Source organism: Scyliorhinus torazame, chromosome 15, assembly GCF_047496885.1.
Source record: "Scyliorhinus torazame isolate Kashiwa2021f chromosome 15, sScyTor2.1, whole genome shotgun sequence".
NCBI lineage: Eukaryota > Metazoa > Chordata > Chondrichthyes > Carcharhiniformes > Scyliorhinidae > Scyliorhinus > Scyliorhinus torazame.
In genome coordinates, this window is record NC_092721.1 from 11,738,124 (window position 1) to 11,759,435 (window position 21,312).

The window sequence follows — 21,312 nt, forward strand, 5'->3', positions numbered from 1 at the left end:
TCCATTCAAAATCTTATCAAAAGATGGCACTTCCAACAGTGCAGCACTCCCTCAGTACTGACCCTCTGACAGTGCAGCACTCCCTCAGTACTGACCCTCTGAAAGTGCAGCACTCCCTCAGTACTGATCCTCTGACAGTGCAGCACTCCCTCAGTACTGACCCTCTGACAGTGCAGCTCTCCCTCAGTACTGACCCTCTGACAGTGCAGCACTCCCTCAGTACTGACCCTCTGACAGTGCAGCACTCCCTCAGTACTGACCCTCTGACAGTGCGGCACTCCCTCAGTACTGACCCTCTGACAGTGCAGCACTCCCGCAGTACTGACCCTCTGACAGTGCAGCACTCCCTCAGTACTGACCCTCTGACAGTGCGGCACTCCCTCAGCACTGACCCTCCGACAGTGCAGCACTCCCTCAGCACTGACCCTCTGACAGTGCGGTGCTCCCTCAACACTACACTGCAGTGGGATTTGAACCCACAGCCTCCTGACTCATAATGTTACCCATTATGCCATGGTTGACACTGTATCTAAAATGATGCATACATTTATTGTTATATATTTAAATGTACCACATATTGTAAAACACAGTACCAGCTAATTGCTGCATCTTATAGTTAGAAATATATCACCCAGTTTAACTTCTAGTGGATTATAAATTGTTTTATCTCGGCCTAATTGGTACATATCAAATTTCACACGGGCTAGAATTGATCTTTTGTCTACCCTCGCCAAACCAATCATGTAAACTTCTCACTGATATCCAACTGTCCAAATTGACTGGATGGTTCCCAGACACGAATCTATAAAAATATCCAAACAGTTGCTGGAAGGAAATCGCTCTTTGGCAATAATGTTTTAAATATGTACTTGAATAAAAATGTGCAATTCTTACGGTGACATGGACAGGGCACTCAGGCACTATCGGGTTGGTTTTCACTCTGCTGAATTTCAAAAGTACTCCCACTATTCAAGGAGGGTAGGAAATTTCCCCCCAAAAAGATCTTGCCGTGCGGAGGAGATTGACTGGAGTGGGTTACCAGAGCCGAGGAGCCTCAGTTAACGTGGAGAGACTGGGAGAATCTGGGATTGTTCTCCGTGGAGCAGAGAAGGTTAAGGGGAGATTGAACTGAGGCGTACAAAATCATTCATGGTTCCCATGGCGTAACTAGGGAGAAATTGTTTCCACTGGCAAGCGCGTTGGTGGACCCAGAGGGGGAAATGAAACAAATATTTTTTGCGCAGCAATTGTTGCAATCTGGAACGCACTGCCTGACAGATAGGTTGGTCAAAATAGATTCAATAGTGAGTTTTCAAAAGTGAATTGAATAATTTTATTAAATGTATCATATACATATGTAAATATATAGGAAATATATTCAGGCCTGTGAGGAAAGATCAGCACGAGCTGGGTAGCTCCTACAAGGAGTCAGCATTGGCCCGATGGGTCACATGGCCTCTTTCTGTGCAGTACGCGTCACTTTGAATCTTTGGAGATTCGCCATGCAGGATTTTGGACAAGCCGCCTGACAGTGACATCTTCACGAATCTCACAGAAGACAATGGCGTATCCGAGAAAGGACGGATACACCTCGAAGCAGGTGCTCAATCTGCTGAGGCAGCGACGTGATGAAGGTTCATCCACCTTCTCTTCATCCATCGATGAATGCACAGGAAACGCCGCAATTCAAATCCCCTTTGACCTCCCACCCCATAAAAGGGAAGACAAAAGCAGTCCCTTTCGACCGCCAGGATATGCTTCATCTAAATGCCAGCACTGCGGATATGTGTACCAGTGAGGGCTCGGAGTCTGATGGAGAGAATGTGCAAAGGGAGAAATACAGAATAAACCATACTCACTTCTCACTTGTTTCACAATTGGTTTCAGGAGGTCCAGCCATACCTAAAAATACAAGACCTTGAATTTACCATTTCACACCTCGTATTTAGCTAATCCCTCATGCAGCCATTTCTATTTCAACAATACATCAAGGATTCAAATGACCTTTAATGCTATTTACATGAATGAGATTAGCGTTAATGTCATTATTTTAAATCAATTTTCTCTCCTGGTTTCCATGCGTCATGTCCAATTGTTTCGAAGTATTTGACATTGCGTTGATCTGACACCGTGTGGGGAAGAGGCTGAAGCTAAATAACTTTCCTCCCGATATTCACACACTGAATTACATCAAATCTTGGGCCTTTGTTTACTTGAGGCTCCCCGCTATCACCACCAATGTTACTGTCAGAGGGGGATAGGACCAGGAGGAGGCCATTCGGGCCTTCAAGCCTCTTCTGTAATTCAATTAAATCCACTTCTCAACTCAATCTGTCTATTTCGAGTCCGTAACTCTTGCTCAACTGAAATCTAGCAATTTTTCAATTTCTGCTCAGCCTCAACTATCATTTTGGGGGCGACGGTTCCAACCCTTTGGGTGAAGAAGTGTTTCCTGACATCACCCCCTGAGCGATCTAGCTCAAATTTTACCATTCCACCCCCTTGTTCTGGGCTCCCCCACCAGAGAAATTGTTTCTCTCGCTCTCTTGGCAAATGGAATTCGTGACGCTCCTCGCTTAGATCGCTCCTCAGTCTTCTAAAATCAAGAAAATGCAAGCCTAGTCCATGCAACCTGTCCTCATAGTTTAACGTAATTTAACGTAACATAATTCAATGTTGGGCACTGCTGACTCACAGCGCCGGAGACCCGGGTTCGATTCCGGCTTGGGTCACTGTCTGTGCGGACTCTGCACGTTCTCCCCCGTGTGTGCGTGCGTTTCCTCCGGGTGCTCCGGTTTCCTCCCACAGTCCAACGACGTGCAGGTTAGGTGGATTGACCATGCTAAATTGCCCCTGAGTGTCCAGGGATGTGCAGGTTTGGTTACAGGGTTACGAGAATAGGACAGGGCGGTTGGGGAAGTGCACCTGGGTAGAGTGCTCTTTCAGAGGGTCGGTGCAGACTCGATGAGCCAAATAGCCTCATTCTGCATTGTAGAGATTCCATAAATTCTTTATCCCTGGTATCATTGCGAGTAATCTGTGTTGCAAGACAGCTCCAAGGCTAATATACCTCCCGGAGGTTCAGAGTCCAGGACTGAACCCAGTTACTCTATTTTGTTATCATCAAGAGCATTAAGTGACTGCATTCTTCATTGGTTCTGTACATTAGTCCCGGTAAATTCATCAACCAAGTTTGGCCACTGGGAGATACCAAGATTTGACTAGGCTGGGATATCTGTTCCGTGCCCTTCCGACCATCCTGTTGCCTTCTCCTTCCTCTCCCATTCTTAAAGAAGGCTCCACTTGCCTGGATGAGTGCAGCTCCAGCAAGCTCGACACCATCCAGGACAAAGCAGCCCCGTTGATTGGCTCCCTATTAACCGCCTTCAATCACTCCCTCCACCACTGACGCACAGTAGCAGCTGTGAGTACCATCTACAATATGCACTGCGTCAACTCACCAAGGCTCCTTCGACACCACCTTCCAAACCCATGGCTGCTGCCATCTAGTAGGACCAGGGTACGAGAGGCACGGGAACACCACTACCGGCAAGTTCCCCTCCAAGCCACACACCACCCTGGCTTGGAAATACTTTGCCGTTCCTTCACAGCTGTTGGGCCAAATTCCTGGAACTCCCTCCCTAACAGCACTGTGGGTGTACCTACACCTCAGGGACGGCAGCGGTTCAAGAAGGCAGCTCACCACCACCTTCTCAAGGGCAATTAGGGATGGGCAATAAATCCTGGCCTTGCCAGCGAACCCTGCGAGAGAATAAATAAATAACTGATGAAAGGTCGTTCTGACAGGGTATCAAGCGTTGCCTATCAGCAGTAACAGAATTCCCAGTGGGAATCAATGCACTTGGGGTGGATATTTTGGGAGAAAAGTGAAGAGCAGGGAATGCAAATCCATCTGAGTAGGTGAGATATTCACTATCCCATCGTTAAACAGTGAATCGTGTCAAGTAAGGGCATCGTGGCATCTGCTACGTTTCATTGACGGTGTCATTCTTGTTAAAACGGAGATTATAGGAACCATAAAAATGTTCAATCGAGTGAAGAGTTCCTTACTCAGCGTTAATAGTGTCAGGGAGACTGACCTCTCCCATGGACAGAGCCAAACTGGCGATTAATCCAGAGACAGAGCGATTTCCCAGCCACCTACGTGCTATCGATCGCCACGCCACAAAGGATGCTTTTTGGACTATAGAAACGTCCGCAGCCTCGGGCTCGGTGCCCGCCTGCAATAAAAACCCTGCCCAGTTCATAAAAAAAAAAAATTTCGAGCACCCAAATTGAGGGGCAATTTAGCGTGGCCAATCCACCTCGCCTGCACATCTTTGGGTTGTGGGGGTGAGACCCACGCGGACACGGGGAGAATGTGCAAACTCCACACGGACAGTGACCCGGGGCCGGGATCGAACCCGGACCCTCGGGAGTTCATAATGCGCGTGTGTCCACGGTTTCAGAGTTACCTCCTGCACGTTTTACTCGTGAACCCTAAAGAGGTGTCCGGTTTCTTTCACGGGCGTCAGTTTGTTAGGAATGTCCCGCATTCGGGATTCACAATCATTGATGGAGATAATGCAGTAAAACCAGGAAGAGTATACGGAGTACACTGAGAAACAGGAACTAAAGCTCTGGTTTTGAAATTAAACATTGGCTCCACCTGTATTCCAGTGAAGTGTTCACTGTAACATCATTATTGATGTGGTCTGTATTTCTAAACGGGCGGCTCCCAGTGTTGTTAGGTGGAGGATGCCGCAGTGCAGCACAATATGGTAATATTTTAATTTACATACCATAACCTTTCGATGGTCCAGAAAACTCCAGTGCAAAGTAATCACTCTCAACTAGGTTAAGGTTTTGGCAGATCAAGTCCAGCAGATATTTCCCGGGAGCCTTTAGCTGTAATGAGCAATAAAAAAAATTATCAATATGATGGGCTGAGTGGCAACTTGTGTCCCTTAGTGACTCCAACAACAATTTGCATTTCAAAAGAAAGATAAGCAATGTAGAGTTACTCATTGTGACGTTCAAACATCCTAGCCAATGTCTATTTCTCACTCAAAATCACAAAAATAGATTGCCCAGTCATTATTACATCGCTGTCCATAGAGTTTTGTGGACAAATCGGCTGCCATCCATCCTACGTTATTGGAGTGGCTGCATTGCCCCGAGGGATGAACCCTGAACAGTTTACCAGGGAGAAAACCTTTGCTTCACTTTGAAATAGTGCCAGGCAATCTTAAACATCCATCTGTAGGGAGAGACAGGGCCTTGCTTTAACGTCTTGTCTGAAAGACAATGTCATTAACCTTGGGTGGAATTTTCGAACACTTCGCCCCGGTGGGATCTTCCTGTCCCGTTGATGTTCACTGCCCCCCGCGCTGGGTTCACCAACGGTGGGACGGGCGAGCTGCACAAATTGCCAGTGACTTTGGCAGGACGGCAATATTGCATCCAGCGGCTATTGGTGAGCCGCTTCCACTGCGGGTTGGGGCGGGGGGAGGGAGGGGGAGGACTGGAAAATTCTGGCCCATATATTCGAAGAAAGAATTTTTCAGAAATAGAATCGTTACAGTGCGGAACGGGGGCAACTCGGGCCATTGAGTGTGCAGCGACCCTCCAAAAGAGCACCCTAACCTAAGCCCATCGCCCCCCCCCCTCCCCCCCTCCCCCCCCCCTCCCCCCCCCTCCCCCCCCCCCTCCCCCCCTCCCCCCCCTCCCCCCCCTCCCCCCCTCCCCCCCCTCCCCCCCTCCCCCCTCCCCCCCACCTGTAATCCAGTAACCCCACATAACCTTTAGACACTAGGGGGCAATTTAGCGTGGCCAATCCACCTAACCTGCACATCTTTGGACTGCGGGAGGAAACCGGAGCACCCGGAGGAAACCCACGCAGACACGGGGAGAAAGTGCAGACTCTGCACGGACAGTCTCCCGAGGCCGGAATCGAACCCGGGTCCCTGGCACTGTGAGACAGCTGTGTTAACTCAATTCATTAAGCCAGAGTTATTTCCATAACTACAAAGTTAAGGTTCAGCATCCTCTTCTTCCCCCTAACATTCAGTATAGGGGCTGGTTTAGCACACTGGGCTAAATCGCTGGCTTTGAAAGCAGACCAAGGCAGGCCAGCAGCACGGTTCAATTCCCGTACCAGCTTCCCCGAACAGGTGCCGGAATGTGGCAACTAGGGGCTTTTCACAGTAACTTCATTTAAAGCCTACTTGTAACAATAAGCGATTTATTTCATTTCAGTATGAACTTCTTTTAATTTTCTTAAAATCTTTCCCCAATTAGGAGCAGCAGCTTGTACTCTATTTCAGCCCAGTTTCAACAATTACTGGGAGCTCTGACGATGCAGCATCCCCTCCATTTTGCACTCAAGTCTCTGGAGTGTGGGATTTGAAGCCCGTCCCTCCTCCCCACCTCCCATATCTTTCCATTTCCGTAGCCTCCAAAAGTCTATCGACCTCCGTCTTGAACACACGCATGAAATGAACATCTCTGGGTCAGAATTCTAAAGATTCACAGCGCTTTGAGACAAGGGAAGAAATTCCTCCTTCCTCAGTCCCCAAGAGGCCGACCCCTTAACCTATTCCTCTGCCTTCTCGATGTAACTTTCCAGGGTGGGAAGCGGTCAAAGGCAGACGCTGCTGTGTCCACATTTTCCCCGCACTGTCAGTTTGGAGGGAATTCAATAAGGCAATGAAAACACTGAAGTGAAACCCATGGGATCGGACCTTAGCTAGTTTCACAGAATGGATCACAGTGACAAGGTAACTTCATTAAGTCAAGCGTTGAAAAGAGATATTGCCAGCAAGGTTATTTATACACTGGTACTTGTCAACAAGCAAAAATACAGAACAACTGCACTAAGCAAGATGCAATACAAATGGAATCAGACTGAAAAACATGGCAATGTCTTCAGTCCCCATTAGGAGTATTCTGCAAATAAATTATTACTGGCTGGACTCTGTCATCTTTATGTCTGTAGATATCGGTAATACGGAAGGTTTGCTCAGGAGCAAAAAGTCCAAATTCTGTGGGCTTGAGACAGCTGAAATCTGAAAGCGTGCATCGTCATGCAGAGCGACCAGGCCATTCTCAAACGAGCTGCGCTAAACTGAAAAATATTAGCCCCCACAAGAGCTTCGCCGCGATTCAACAGCATCAAATCAAGCCGTACGGATCAGGTAGCATTGCCTCATTGCTGTGAGCCCCCTCCCCGCCCCAACCCGACTGTCCTCTGAGATTTCTGCGCACTTGCACCTCACCAATTTTCATCCCTCCACAATTAGCGGCGGTGGCGTCAGGTGGTGCGGTGCCTAGCTCTGGAATTCCTTCCTTAGACCTCTCCGCGTCTCTCCCCTTCTTTAAGACCCTCCTTAAAACCTCTTTGGTCAGACTTTCAGTCACCTCCATCTGTTTTTCAGTGTCAACGTTTGTCAGATAATCGCTCCAGTGAATAGCCTTGGGATGCTGCACTCCATTAAAGGTGCTGTATAAATGCAAGTCAATATTGTTGAGTTGTAGGTTTGCTTGGCTGTGACATTAGTAAGGGCCTTCGGTTACCTTGGATACTCAGCTAGTATTCCATTCCTGATGGTAATAATAATAATAAAAGTAATCTTTATTATTGTCATAAGTTGGCTACCATTAACACTGCAATGAGGTGGCACGGTAGCACAGCGGTTAACACTGTTGCTTCACAGCGCCAATGACCCGGCTTGGGTCACTGCCTGTGTAGAGTCTGCACGTTCTCCCCGTGTCTATGTGGGTTTCCTCCGGGTGCTCCGGTTTCCTCCCACAAGTCCCGAAAGACATGCTATTAGGTAATTTGGACATTCTGAATTCTCCCTCTGTGTACTCGAACAGGCGCCGGAATGCGGCGACTGGGGGATTTTCACAGTAACTTCATTGCACTGTTAATGTAAGCCTACTTGTGACAATAGAGATTATTAAAATGAAAAGTTACTGTGAAAAGCCCCTCGTTGCCACACTCCGGCGCCTGTTCGGATACACAGAGGGAGCATTCAGAATGTCCAATTCATCTAACAAGCACATCTTCCGGGACTTTTGGTAGGAAACTGGAGCACCCGGAGGAAACCCACGCAGACACAGGGAGAACGTGCAGACTCCGCACAGACAGGGACCCAAGCCAGGAATCGAACTCAGGACCCAGTCCCTGTGAAGCAACAGTGCTAACAGTGCTAATTAAGTGATAATGTAGAGACAACCTTCAGAAAAGGGGACAAAGGTGTAGATGATGGCCTAGTGGTAATGTTGCTGGACTATTAATCCAGTGGCCCAGGCCAATGCTCTGGGGACATGGGTTCAAATCCCACCATGGCCGCTGGTGGAATTTAAATTCAATTCATCGAAAATCTGGAATTAAAAAATAGTGCCAATAATGGTGAGCTTGAAATCAATATCCTCAAAACCCGCCCGATCCATTAACGGGTCCCTTTAGGGGAGGGAAATCTGCCAACCGTGCCTGGTCTGGCCTACACCTGATTCCAGATCCACAGCCCTCTGAAAGGACCCAGTAAAACCACTAGGGTCAAGCGAAATTCGGGACAGGCAACAAATGCTGGGTTTGTCAGACCAAACCCCATGAAACAACAATCAACCCTGATCTTTATAATCCCAGATTCAAAACTGAGCCTCACTTGGATGAGGTATCAGAGGGAGCTTAGAGTTCACGGAGCCACGACCCAGCTTGAGTAGGATCTCTGACAGAGAAACTCGACCCAAGATAATTCAGGCCAATACATAGAAAAATCAGCCACGAGATACAAAGGACCGCAGAGCACTTCACAGCCAATTCAACACTTTTGAACTTTGGTCACAACTGAAATGTAGGAAGCACCAATTAGCGCACAGCAAGCTCCCACAAACAGCAAACTAGACAAACTGTTTCAGTGACACTGGTTAATGGATACTATATTGCACAGACACCAAGAGGAACTCCCCTGCTCTTCTTCAGGTAGTGCGATTGGATCATTTATATCCACTTGAAGAGACCAGATGGGACCTTGTTGTTACGTCATAGAATTTACATTGCAGAAGGAGGCCATTCGGCCCATCGAGTCTGCACCAGCCCTTGGAAAGAGCACCCTACTTAAGCCCACGCCTCCACCCTATCTCCGTAACCCAGTAACCCCACCTAGCCTTTGGGACACTAAGGGGCAATTTAGCATGGCCAATCCAACCCGTCCAAAGGCCAGCACCTCTGACAGTGCAGCACTCCTTCAGTACTGTATTGGAGTGCCAGCCTAGATTTTTGTGCTCAGAATATGGAATTGGATGTGAACCCAGGACCTTGTGACACAGAGGCCAGGGCGCTCAAAACGGTGCCACGGCCAATTGCCATAACCCGCACAGGACTTACGAAGTGGCGATCATTAAACTCCCCGTCAGCCTCGCTGAATACGAGCTCCCCCGTTAAAGGGGACAGGGAACCCGAAACCAGGTATCACTGAATTTCTCTATAAAGTCGGCCAGTTTGGGTACCAACTGGAAGGAGGGGCCCGGCTGGCATCTTATGTGCCGCGTAAACAATAGTTATTGTCATAAAACTTTACTTCTTTCTACAACTCGATGTGGACTCCCTTCGTGGTCTCCGAAACTAATCAAGAGCAAAGCTGCAATTTCATCAATCTTCACGTCTTTCCAAACTACCCCTGAGTTGCTGAAAAATTAATCTGAGTTTTTCTTTTTGGCTTTAAGCACACCTGGGGGACGGGAACGGGGGTTGGTGTTAAAAGGTTTTTTTTTATTAAGGGGCAATTTAGCGTGGCCAATCCACCAGCCTGCATATCTTTGGGTTCTGGGGGCGAAACCCCCGCAAACAGGGGAGAATGTGCAAACTCCACATGGACAGTGACCCAGGGCCGGGATCGAACCTGGGAACTCGGCGCCGTGAGGCAGCAGTGCTAACCCACTGCGCTACCGTGACGCCTCTTTTTTTTTCAGTTGGTGTTAAAAGGTAAATGAACACAAACATTGGGCTGTATTCTCCGCAGCCCAATTCTGCACACACGCCCGCCAAATCCAGTTTGATGACGGGCACCGACCATTGGCTTAGTCCGCGGCCGCCTGGTCGGGGCGGGGGCGGGTGGATCGGAGACCATGGGGGGGCCTTATAGGCGGTCAGGGATTAAATGTGCGGGTGTTGAGGCTCGGGCGCGCGGCCGATCCGGAGGGGGGGGGGGGGGTCTCTTTCTTCAGTCTGGCTCCGCGGTCTGTGTCCGCTATGGAGCATGGCGCGGCGGCTGGAGGCCGCCGCTGCGCACATACGCGGCCTCTGATCCAGAGGTGCGGGGGTCCGTATCTGCAGCGAAAGCTGCGAGATTCACTCCGGGTCCGTGCTATCCCCTGCAGGGCTAGGAATTCATTTCACTTTTTTGCAGGAATTTCAGGAGCAAAACTCCACCGTTTTTTCGCCGGCGTGGGGACAGTCTGTATCGAACCTGGGTCCCTGGAGCTGTGAAGCAACAGTACTAACCACAGTGGTACTGTGCCGAGTCCCATTCATTCATCGTTCTAATACTCACTGACCTACACAGCCAGTGTTTTTGGAAAATAATAATATTCGGAGGTAATGTGGGTTCCTTTCACAAATGGCGTCACTGGACCAAGTTTCTTTTTCGTGCTTTGCTAAAATCTGTTGATTTGTCAATAACCTTTCATCGTGCTCTCATCAGGGTGAACGCAAGAATGCCAAGTTACAAACATTCCCAACATTTTATACTACAGGAGATACTTGCCTGATTGGCAAGCTGGTTCTTATTGATCCAGGTGTTGCCATGGAGAAAGCAGTCGGAAGCTATAAGCTCCTCAAGCTGTTGGATAATTCAAAAAGGAGCAAGGCTGAACATATTCCTTTTATTTGCAAATAATGGGTCCCATGAATGAATGTATATTGCCTTTAGCCCGTGTAAATGAACCACATACAATCTGACTGATTACCTTAAATTGGTCATTGGCGCACTCAAGATTGTTCAGCAAGTGCTGTCTGATCGTGGATCACATCTAACAACGCCTCAGACAATTACAGTCAATTTGCGAACCGATCAGAACCCTATTCTCCTGTCGTATAAATTGTTGTGATTGTTTTGACATTTTGCGCTCTTGCCTATGTCCTGATGAGTGCAAGATGAAAAACTTCGGCAGCATGTCTCTCTTTTCAGCAATATTCAGGTTCTGTGTTACCAAGTGACTATTTGTTAATAAGGTGCCGTCGACCTGCCTCCACAGAAGCCTGAGCCATCCAAACAGGCATTTCTCCTCAGTGCCTCTGGGGGGCAGTAGGACTGGAGCAGCAGTCATTGTTTTTTTCCTTGCCTAAGGCAACAGCAACAACAACTTGTATTTATATAGCACCTTAATGTGGTAAAACGTCTTGAGATGCTTTCGCAGGCGTTTTAATAAATAAAATTCAACACTGAACAACAGAAGCAGATATTAAGACAGGTGGTCTCAGAGATCAGTGTGTCTTAAAGGAGAAGAAAGGTAAAGAGAGGTGGAGAGATTTAGGGGTGGAATTCCAGAGCTCGGGGCACAGGCAACTGAAGGCGTGGCCGCCCCATTGCAGAGCGATTAAAATTGAGGATGTGCGAGAGGCCAGAATTAGAGGAGAGCAGTGATTCTGGAGGGTATAGGGCTGGAGGAAAACTCAGAAATGGGGGAGAGGCGAGATCATGGAGAGATCTGAAAATAAGGTTGAGGATTTTATGTTCAAGGTGTTACCAGACTGAGAGGCTGTGTAGGTCAGTGAGTATTAGAACGATGAATGAATGGGACTCGGCACAGTACCACTGTGGTTAGTACTGTTGCTTCACAGCTCCAGGGACCCAGGTTCGATTCCCGGTTTGGGTCACTGTCTGTGCGGAGTCTGCACGTTCTCCCCGTGTCTGCGTGGGTTTCCTCCGGGTGCTCCGGTTTCCTCCCACAAGTGCTGAAAGATGTGCATGTTAGGTGAATTGGACATTCTGAATTCTCCCTCCGTGTACCCGAACAGGCGCCGGAGTGTGGCGACAAGGGGATCTTCATTGTAACTTCATTCCGTTATTAATGTAAGCCTTCTTGTGACAGTAATAAAGATTATTATGGTGCAAGTTAGGATAGGACCAGCAGAGATTTAGGTAACCTGAACTTTATAGAGATGGGGGGGGGGGGGGGGGGTGGACAGCAGAGTGCTGAAACAGCCAAGTCTAGAGGTAAGAAAATTCCAGTTTTCCGAGCATCGGCCTGTATGAACTTTCTCCTGGCCTTCAGGCAGTGAATATGAGACATTTGTGCGTCACTGTGCAATTTCCTCATGACCACACCGCTGTGGAATCTGCCCTGTAATATAAAGAAGGCAAATTTCACAACACCAGAAGCCAAGTTTATTCACAAACCACTTGGACTTGTGGTAATTTAAACACAAGACAATAGAAATAAAGCAAACCAATGTGTGCGACAATTAAGTGTTTCTTCTTCCACTGTAATCTGCCTGAACAAACCACCTCCAGCCCATCAAGCAGACCATTGGGGCATTAACACCCATTGCACTCCAACTGGAGGAGGCACCTTTGCAGCCGTGTCTCAGGAACTTACGGGTCCTCTAATGATTCAGGGAGACTCCGAGCTGAACATTAAAGGAAAAGGAACAATTTCCATTTCTGTAGCCTCTTTCACGAGCAAACCCCCGGGGGATAAATATTGCCCAAGGCACTGGATATATCCCCAGCTCTTTACGAAGATGACGCTGCGAGCTCTTCATTTTCCTCCTGAGAGGACAGACAAGGCTTCAGTTTCATGCCTCATTCAGAAGTTAGCACGTCCAACATTGCTGCACTCCCTCAGTACTCCACCGGTTTTTGTGCTCAAGTTTCCGAAGTAGGAATGAAGAATGTGATACCATGCTGCAACTGTATTGACGAAATCTCTGTGTGTTCTCAAAAGCAGACTGGTGCTCCGCTGCGAGGAGCACTTTGGGCGCTATTCTCCCCACCCCCCCCCCCTCCCCCACCACGCCGGGTGGGATAATCGCCGGGGCGCCGCGCGAATCGCGCCACGCCACCCCGACCCCCGCATGCGATTCTCCCACCCCCCCGGAAACAGCGGCGCGCGATTCGCACCGGGCCGCTCGGAGAACTGGCGAGTGCCGATTCTCCGGCCCGGATGGGCTGAGCGGCCGCTACAACCCGACAGATTCCCGACGGCGCCGTCCACCCCTGGTCGCTGCCGGCGGGAACTCTGCCGGAACGCTGGGGGGGGGGGGGGCGGCCTGTGGGGGGGGCTCCTTCACCGGGGTGGCCTCCGATGGGGTCTGGCCCGCGATCGGGGCCCACCGATCGGCGGGCCGTCCTCTCTCCCCCCCCCCCCCGGGCCTACCTCCTCCCGCGCGCGGCCCCAGAACACCGCCGCTATGTTGGTGAGGGGTCGGCGTGCGTAAGACGTTCCCCGCGCATGCGCAGGTTGGCGCGGTGCCCATATGGTGCCGCGTAAAGACGCTGGAGTGGCGTGAACCGCTCCAGCGCCGTGCTGGTCCCCTGTGGGGGCCAGAATAGGTTGTGCCCGGGCCCTCTTCACGCCGTCGTGAAATGCGACGGCGTTCACGACGGCACGAACACTTGGCCTCCATATCGGAGAATCGCCCCCTTTGTACCTCTGTGCCCAGATAAATGAGGTGAATTCCAGTGAGAGTTGCTAAAAATGGTAAGTGGTGTCATCTGCTCCATTCCAATTAAAGGTGATTGACAGCTATCTCACTGATTATTATTATTGGCAATATCTTTGTCCAGAAATGTTTCTACAGATGTAAAATTAGAAACTTACAAAATCAGACACACTTGCTTTCAAATATTCTCAGTTTAGAGAGACTGGGGAAAAGAGGCAAAGTTCTGGTTCTTTGTTGTCACCTGATTGACATCAATACTATAAGAATGAGAGCATGATTGTGATAAATGGCGGAGCAGGCTTGAAAGGCCAAAAGGCCTCCTCCTCCTGCTCCTATCTTCTATGTATCTATGAAGCCAATCTCCATTGCATTAATGGAAAGGACCCCCTATCTAATGGCCTCCCGTGATCAAACCTCCCCCAGTGGGAGGTCAGGCGGACAGCGATTAGTATTGGTCCACACAAAGATGGACCGGGCGGAATGGCACCTGAGGGGTCTCCCAGCCCATTGGAGACCGGTGGGTGATCAGGGACAGGGTAGGTTGGCACCCTGGCTCGCCCTCTGGCACCCAGACACCTTGGCACTGCCAAGCTGGCACCTTGGTAGTACCACCCTAGCCCTTCCAGGGTGCCCAGGTGGCACTGCCAGTTTGACAGGGAAACCGCCAAGGTGGCAGTGCCAGGGTGCCCAGGTACCAGAGTGACACTGCCAAGGGTCAGGATCTGAGGGGGGCCATGTCCATGAAAGGTGGGTGGAGGGGGTATGAAGGGTGGATGGTGCAGGGCGGGTAAGAAGCGACCTCCGGAAGGTTGGGGGGGGGGTGAAGGGTGAGGGTTCTGGAAGGGGGGTTTGCTGGAAGAAGGCGTGGGAAGGCCTGAAAAGATGGTCCCTCAGCGACCCCATAGCGGAGTGTCATTACTTGGGGTGGGGGTGGGGGGGGGGGGGGGGGGAAGAGTGCGGGTTAATGGTCATGTGTGTGTGGGGGTGACATTGCCCATGTGTGGGGGAACCTCAAGGTCACTTAGAGATCGGGTCACCCTTTCAAAATGGGCCCCTGATCTCTGGGGAGCCAGGAAAGTGAGTAAGTGTGGTTAGATAGCGTCGGAGAAGCGACAGAGGCGACAGAAAACTACCAGCAAAACCCGCCACAAATGCCCCCCCCCCCCCCCCCCCCCCCCCCCCCCGCCACGCCGCCACCACCACTCAATAGTCTAGATTAAGGGGGAAAAATGGTAGCAATATTTTAAGAAGAACAAATTACTACAGGTCGAATATTCTTTATCTGAAACCCTTGGGACCGAATGCATTTGGGAAATTCAGATGATTTTGGTTCTCGTTACCACTTATAAACGTACATTGCAATAGCCTAAGCCTCGGCCAGCTATAGTCTAAAGTAAATAAAATGAAAAGCAAGATGCAACACTGAACAATAAAAGCCGGGTACCTGTAATAAGTTTATTTTTAACACATTCACCACAAACGTCGCTCGATAAACAGGGCAGACAACAACTAGACTTCCCGCGCTAAAGCCTAATGAGGTTGAAAAAAAGTACGGTGTTCAGTTTCTGGATTTACGGATAGAGGATACCCGACAGATCGGCGTACAACTGAGAATGCGGAGTGTCAACTGCTTCCCTTCATGAGAGTGAAGTTGAGTGGCAGTACAGGAACAGAAATCTCATTAAAAAGCTCCTTAGGCTGTTAAGTGCCAGTTTTAACTTCAATGCATAATTAATCAGCAAACGCAGTAATTTCCCGAAACCCACAGGGAGGTTGAGGAAGATCTGCCGTTTTTGTGAGGCTAACAGCAGAGCAAACTGTCCAGCAATTTGTGGAGATTCACTACTCGGTTGGTGGGGGGGGGGGGGATCTCTTCATCGCTGCAAGTTACCGGACGGGTTGACATTGGTGGCGACGAGGGTCATTAAACTCAGCGTCATTTTGGCAGCAAAATCTGGGCCATTGGTAAAATGAACACATTTTGGTTCATTATGCTGGTCCTGTCTGGAACACAAAGTTCTATTGCTTTGATAAATAAAGACAGGACCGTACAGAATTAAATTAATTGGCACTTGACAATGTTATATCTGCCAACAGGGGAAAGATTCTTGTGCTGCAGAAACGACATCTTTGTTGTTGCTCTCAGCGCTTTGCACCGAATTACACCGAATGTCCAGTGATGGCCATTCAGCCCAATATGTCCATGCTGGTGTTTGTACTCCTCGCGTGCCTCCGCCTACCCTACCTCATCTCACCCCATCAGCATATCCATTAAGACATCACTATAACCCAGGTACATCTATTCGACAATACCTCAAACCCTGAGTTATACTGCTGACTGTGTCACACCTTGTGCAGGAAGAATGGGCAGCGCGCTGCTCGCTGAATTGCAAAGGTGCACTGACCTGTAAATGGTAGCGGGGAGCTGGCTGTCTGTCACGTCTAAATAATTTATGAATTCACTTATTGTTGATAACATGCGGGCCTGTTTGTGAGCCTGAATTTCAGGTACCTCTCGACGTGAATTCCCTGCATTCTAGAAATCCTAATCCACTGAACAAATACAGAGAGACTGATTCATGGCTTTTACTAAGAATTTCTAATGACGAGCTGCAACTTAGAAATCTACAAAAGGAACCCATCAACTCCTGGCCGTTGTCACATTCTCTCCGCATTCTGCATCTGTCCATTTTCACAGTAGATTTTGATTCTATTGCTCATAAATTACTCCGAGATATCCCTCTAGCTGTATCCACAGAGGCCCCTCCTCAATCCTAGAATCTACAGTGCAGAAGGAGGCCATTCAGCCCATCGAGTCTGCACCGGCCCTTGGAAAGAGCACCCTACCCAAGCCCACACCTCCTCCCTATCCTCGTAACCCCACCTAACCTTTGTGGATACTAACGGCAATTTAGCACGGCCAATCCACCTGACCTGCACCTCTTTGGACTGTGGAAGGAAACCGGAGCACCCGGAGGAAATCCACGCAGGCACAGGGAGAACATGCAGACTCTGCACAGACAGTGACCCAAGCTGGGAATCAAACCCATGTCCCTGGAGCTGTGAAGCAACAGTGCTAACCACTGTGCTACCGGGTCGCGATGTTTTATCAGTCAATGCAAAGAGCAACTGTATAGTTTAATGGTTCTCCAAGTGTTGTGGTTCAAGGACCCCCCCTATTTAATGGATTAGTAATCATGGACACCCCCCACCCCATCTAAATGATCACACTATCATACACATTACGAATATGAAAGTGCTGTCACGTTAAGATTGCCATGGGATCTGTTAATTTTATTGATTGATTTATTTTATTTTCCAATTAAGGGGCAATTTCGCCTGGCCAATCCACCTGCCTTGCACATCTTTTTGGGTTGTGGGGGTGAGATCCATGCAGACACGGGGAGAATGTGCCAACTCCACACGGACAGTGACGCGGGGCCAGGATCGAACTTGGGTCCTCGGCGGCGTGAGGCAGCAGTGCTAACCACTGCACCACCGCTAATTTCAGTTTTCTGTTACTTTTAATTCTGATATCATAAACGGTGCACTGATATTGTTAATTGTATATAGATTGTGAGTAATTATATGTAGGTGGGGGCCATTAATTGGTGCTTCACTTGAGCACATGGAATGTGACTGAAAACGTGATGTGGTTAAGTTAGGAGGTGTATGCCTGTAACGTTTCACTCCGTAAATAAATGAAAGCCTGAGAAAAGGTTGGCCTCAGTCCTATTTGTCATCAACTGACTATCTTTAATGTAACAAACGTGGCCTAAAATGTTTTGCTCTCACCCGAAAATCTAGAATTTGTTAATCCCCCAAGTAGAGGGTTTATTTCTTGAAGGACGGAACTGAAAAGTGAAGAAATTATGCTAAACTTGTATCAAATCTTGGTTGGAACACACCTGGGAGCATCGCATGGTGTTCTGGTTGCAAATAATTTTTTAAAATATAGGCCCTGGAGAAGGTACAAAAAAGATTTACAAAGATTATACCAAAACATGTACGTGTCTGTCTGTCTGTCTATTAGGAGAGGATGAACAGGCTGGATAACTTTTCTATTGAAAGGTGTCTGAGGGGTGACCTAATAGAGGTCTTTAAAATGATGACAGTCTTTGATAAATTAGACAGAGAGAGAAGCTTTCAGCTTGCCAGAAAGAATAAAACTAGAGGGCATCAATAAATAATGGTGGGAGTGGTGTGTTACAATCCACTCGGGGAGTCTGAGTTGCTATAGCAACATGCACTTTTACATGTATGTTGTAGCTTGGAGCTATAGAAAGTGATGGGCAAGGTTCCAACATTCTTCCCATCAAATGGTTGGAAAAACTTTAAATCCTGGAGACTCCAGGGCGGTATCCCAGGAGGGTTGTCAACCCCGCCTGGGCTGCATGTTCTCAAGAAATTCAGGGAAGTTGCCATTCTTTTTCAATCAGTTTTACCAGTGACGAATTACAGACTGGTTGACTGTTCAGGGTGGTACAACTGTGTCCCACACAGGTGTCAGGCAATGGCCATCAAGGCAGTCTAAAGGAGTCGAGGGATATGGGGCGAGCACTGGAATATGGCATTGTGATGGAGGATCAGCCATGATCATAATGAATGGTGGAGCGGGCTCGAAGGGCTGAATGGCCTCCGCCTGATCCTATTCTCTAAGTTTCTAACCATCTCCCCATGACATTCAATGGCATTACCATCACTGAAATCCCCACCATCAACAAGCTGAGGTTCATCACTGACCAGAAAATGAAATGGACCAGCCATATAAATACTGTGGCAACAAGAGCAGGTCAGAGGCTGGGAATTCTGTGACGCGTAACTTACCTCCTGACTCCAGAGTCTGTCCACCATCTACAAGGCACAAGTCAGGAGTACGAAGTCTTACAACACCAGGTTAAAGTCCAACAGGTTTGTTTCGATGTCACTAGCTTTCGGAGCGCTGCTCCTTCCTCAGGTGAATGAAGAGGTCTGAACAGACCTGTTGCCTCAGAGCTGCTGCCTCACGGCGCCGAGGTCCCAGGTTCGATTCTGGGTCACTGTCCGTGTGGAGTTTGCACATTCTCCCCGTGTTTGCGTGGGTTTCGCCCCCACAACCCAAAGATGTGCTGGTTAGGTGGATTGGCCACGCTATATTGCCCCTTAATTGGAAAAAATTAACTGGGCACTCTAAACAGCAGGAATTCACCAAGGTTCCAAACGTGTGACCTCTGCCACCTCAAATGCCAAGTGTAGCAGACACATGGGAACACCACCACAGGCAAGTTCCCCTCCAGGTGATACACCATCCTGACTTGGAAATATACTGCCGTTACTTCACTGTTGCAAGGGTCAAAATCCGAGAACTGACCCCCCCTAACAGCATATGGACAGCAGCGGCTCACCATCACCGTCTCAAGAGTAATTAGGGGTGAGTAATAAATGTTGTTCCAGCCGGCGACACCCACATCCCATGATAGAATTTTTAAAATTTCAAAACAGCAAATGGCAGAAGTTAAAAACTCGCTTTCTGCTGGCGACGCTGTTCTGTCCTGGGCCGTTTTTCAAAAGTCACTCTGTGCTGATATCCTAGACGGGAGTTGGGGGAGAAGATTCTAAACAGCGTGAGAGTGCAGCCAGAAATCTGAATGCTAGCTTGGAGCTCCTGAAGTGACGTCAGGATTTAAAAGTGACGGGCAGCCTGGTGGCGCAGTGGTTAGCACTGCTACCTCACAGCACCGAGGACCCGGGTTCGGTCCTGGCCCCGCGTCACTGTCCGTGTGGAGTTTGCACGTTCTCCCCGTGTCTGCGTGGGTCTCACCCCCACAACCCAAAGATGCGCAGGGTAGGTGCTAAATTGCCCCTGAATTGGAAAAGAAAGAATTGGATGCTCTAAATTTATCTTTAAAGAAAGGATTTAAAAGTGACACGGGGCAATTGGAATGGACCGTGTTTGAGGAGCTGTTTGTCACAGGGGATTGTGGGGGGGGTGAAAAAGGGGGAAAATCAATACAGACTGTATAGTTGATTGTTGGGAAGTATGTTTTCCGGGGTGTTTATTGGCTGTAACCTGCTTTGATACATGTTTGTAATAAAATACATTTTAAAAAACAGGACACAGATAATATACCAAAATGTTGGGGTTCACAGGGTTTAGTGAGAGGGAGAAACTGAAGGAAATCAGCATTAGTAAAATAATGGTTTTGGGGAAATTGATGGGACTGAAGGCCAATAAATCCCCAGGGCCTGGTAATCTACATCCCAGAGTACTTAAGGAAGTGGCCCTAGAAATAATGGTTGCATTGATGGTCATCTTCCAAGGTTCTATAGGCTCTGGAACAGTTATTACAAGCTGGAGGGTAGCTCATACAACTCCACTATTTAAAAAGGGAGGCAGAGAGAAAACCAGGAATTATAGATCAGTCTGCCTCACATCGGTCGTGTGGAAAATGCTCGTGTCCATGATAAAAGATTTAACATCAGAGCACTTGGAAAACAGTGGTAGGATCGGATAGAGTCAGCATGGATTTATGAAGGGGACATCATGCTTAACAAATCTACTGGAATTCTTTGAGGATGTAACTAGTGGAGTTGACGAGGGGGAGCCAGTAAAGATGTAGTTTATTTGGACTTTCAGAAGGCTTTCAACAAGGTCCCAGATAAGAGCATGGAATATTAAAGTGCATGGGATTAGGGGTAGTGTTTTAAGATGGATAGAAAACTAGCTGGCAGACAGGAAACAAAGAGTAGGAATAAACAGGGCTTTTTCCAAGGGACAGGTAGTGATTAGTGGGGTACCGCAGGGATCATTGCGAGGACCCCAGCTATTCACAATGTATATTAATGATTTAGATGATGGAACAAAATGTAATATCTCCAAATTTGCAGATGATTGGGTGGGAATGTGAGCTGTGAGGAGGATGCAGAGATGCTTCGGTGTTATTTGGACAAGTTGAGCGTAAAGGCAAATGCATGGCAGATACAATATAATGTGGGTAAATGTGAGGTTAGCCACTTTGGGCATAAACAGAAAGGCAGGTAATTATCAGAATGACTACAGATTGAGAGAGGGGAAAGTGCACAAGACCTGGGTGTCCTTGTACACCAGTCGCTGAAAGTAAGCATGCAGGTGCAGCAGGTGGTGAAGAAGGCAAATGGTATGTTGACCTTCATAGCGAGAGGATTCGAGTACAGGAGCAGGGATGTCTTGCTGAAGTTATACAGGGCCTTGGTGAGGCCGCACCTGGAATATTGTGGGCAGTTTTGGTGTCCTTATCTGAGGAAGGGTATTCTTGTTCTGGATGGAGTGCAGCGAAGGTTTACCAGACTGATTCCTGGGATGGCGGGACTGAAGTATAAGGAGAGATTGAGTCGATTAGGATTATATTCCCTGGAGTTCAGAAGAATGAGGGGGCATCGCATATAAACCTATAAAATTCTAACAGGACTGGACAGGGTTGATGCAGGAAGGATGTTCCCGATGGTGGAGGTGTCCAGAACCAGGGGTCACAGCCTGAGGATACGGGTAGACCATTTAGAACAGAGATGAGGAGACATTTCTTCACTCAGGGAGTTGTGAGCCTGCGGAATTCGTTACCACAGGAAGTATTTGAGGTCAAAACGGTGCATGTTTTCAAGAAGGATTTAGATTTGGCTTTTGG

At 48.5% G+C, this 21,312-nt stretch overlaps 1 protein-coding gene across 1 annotated transcript in view; it reads right to left on the reverse strand.

Annotated features, from left to right (window-relative positions):
- LOC140391525 (FERM, ARHGEF and pleckstrin domain-containing protein 1-like) overlaps positions 1-21,312 on the reverse strand; it is a 326,539-nt gene that overhangs the window by 118,887 nt on the left and 186,340 nt on the right. Inside the window, 3 exon segments of the mRNA XM_072476099.1 lie at positions 1,856-1,902; positions 4,803-4,826; positions 4,828-4,908. Of these exon segments, the coding sequence (XP_072332200.1) occupies positions 1,856-1,902; positions 4,803-4,826; positions 4,828-4,908 (152 nt within the window).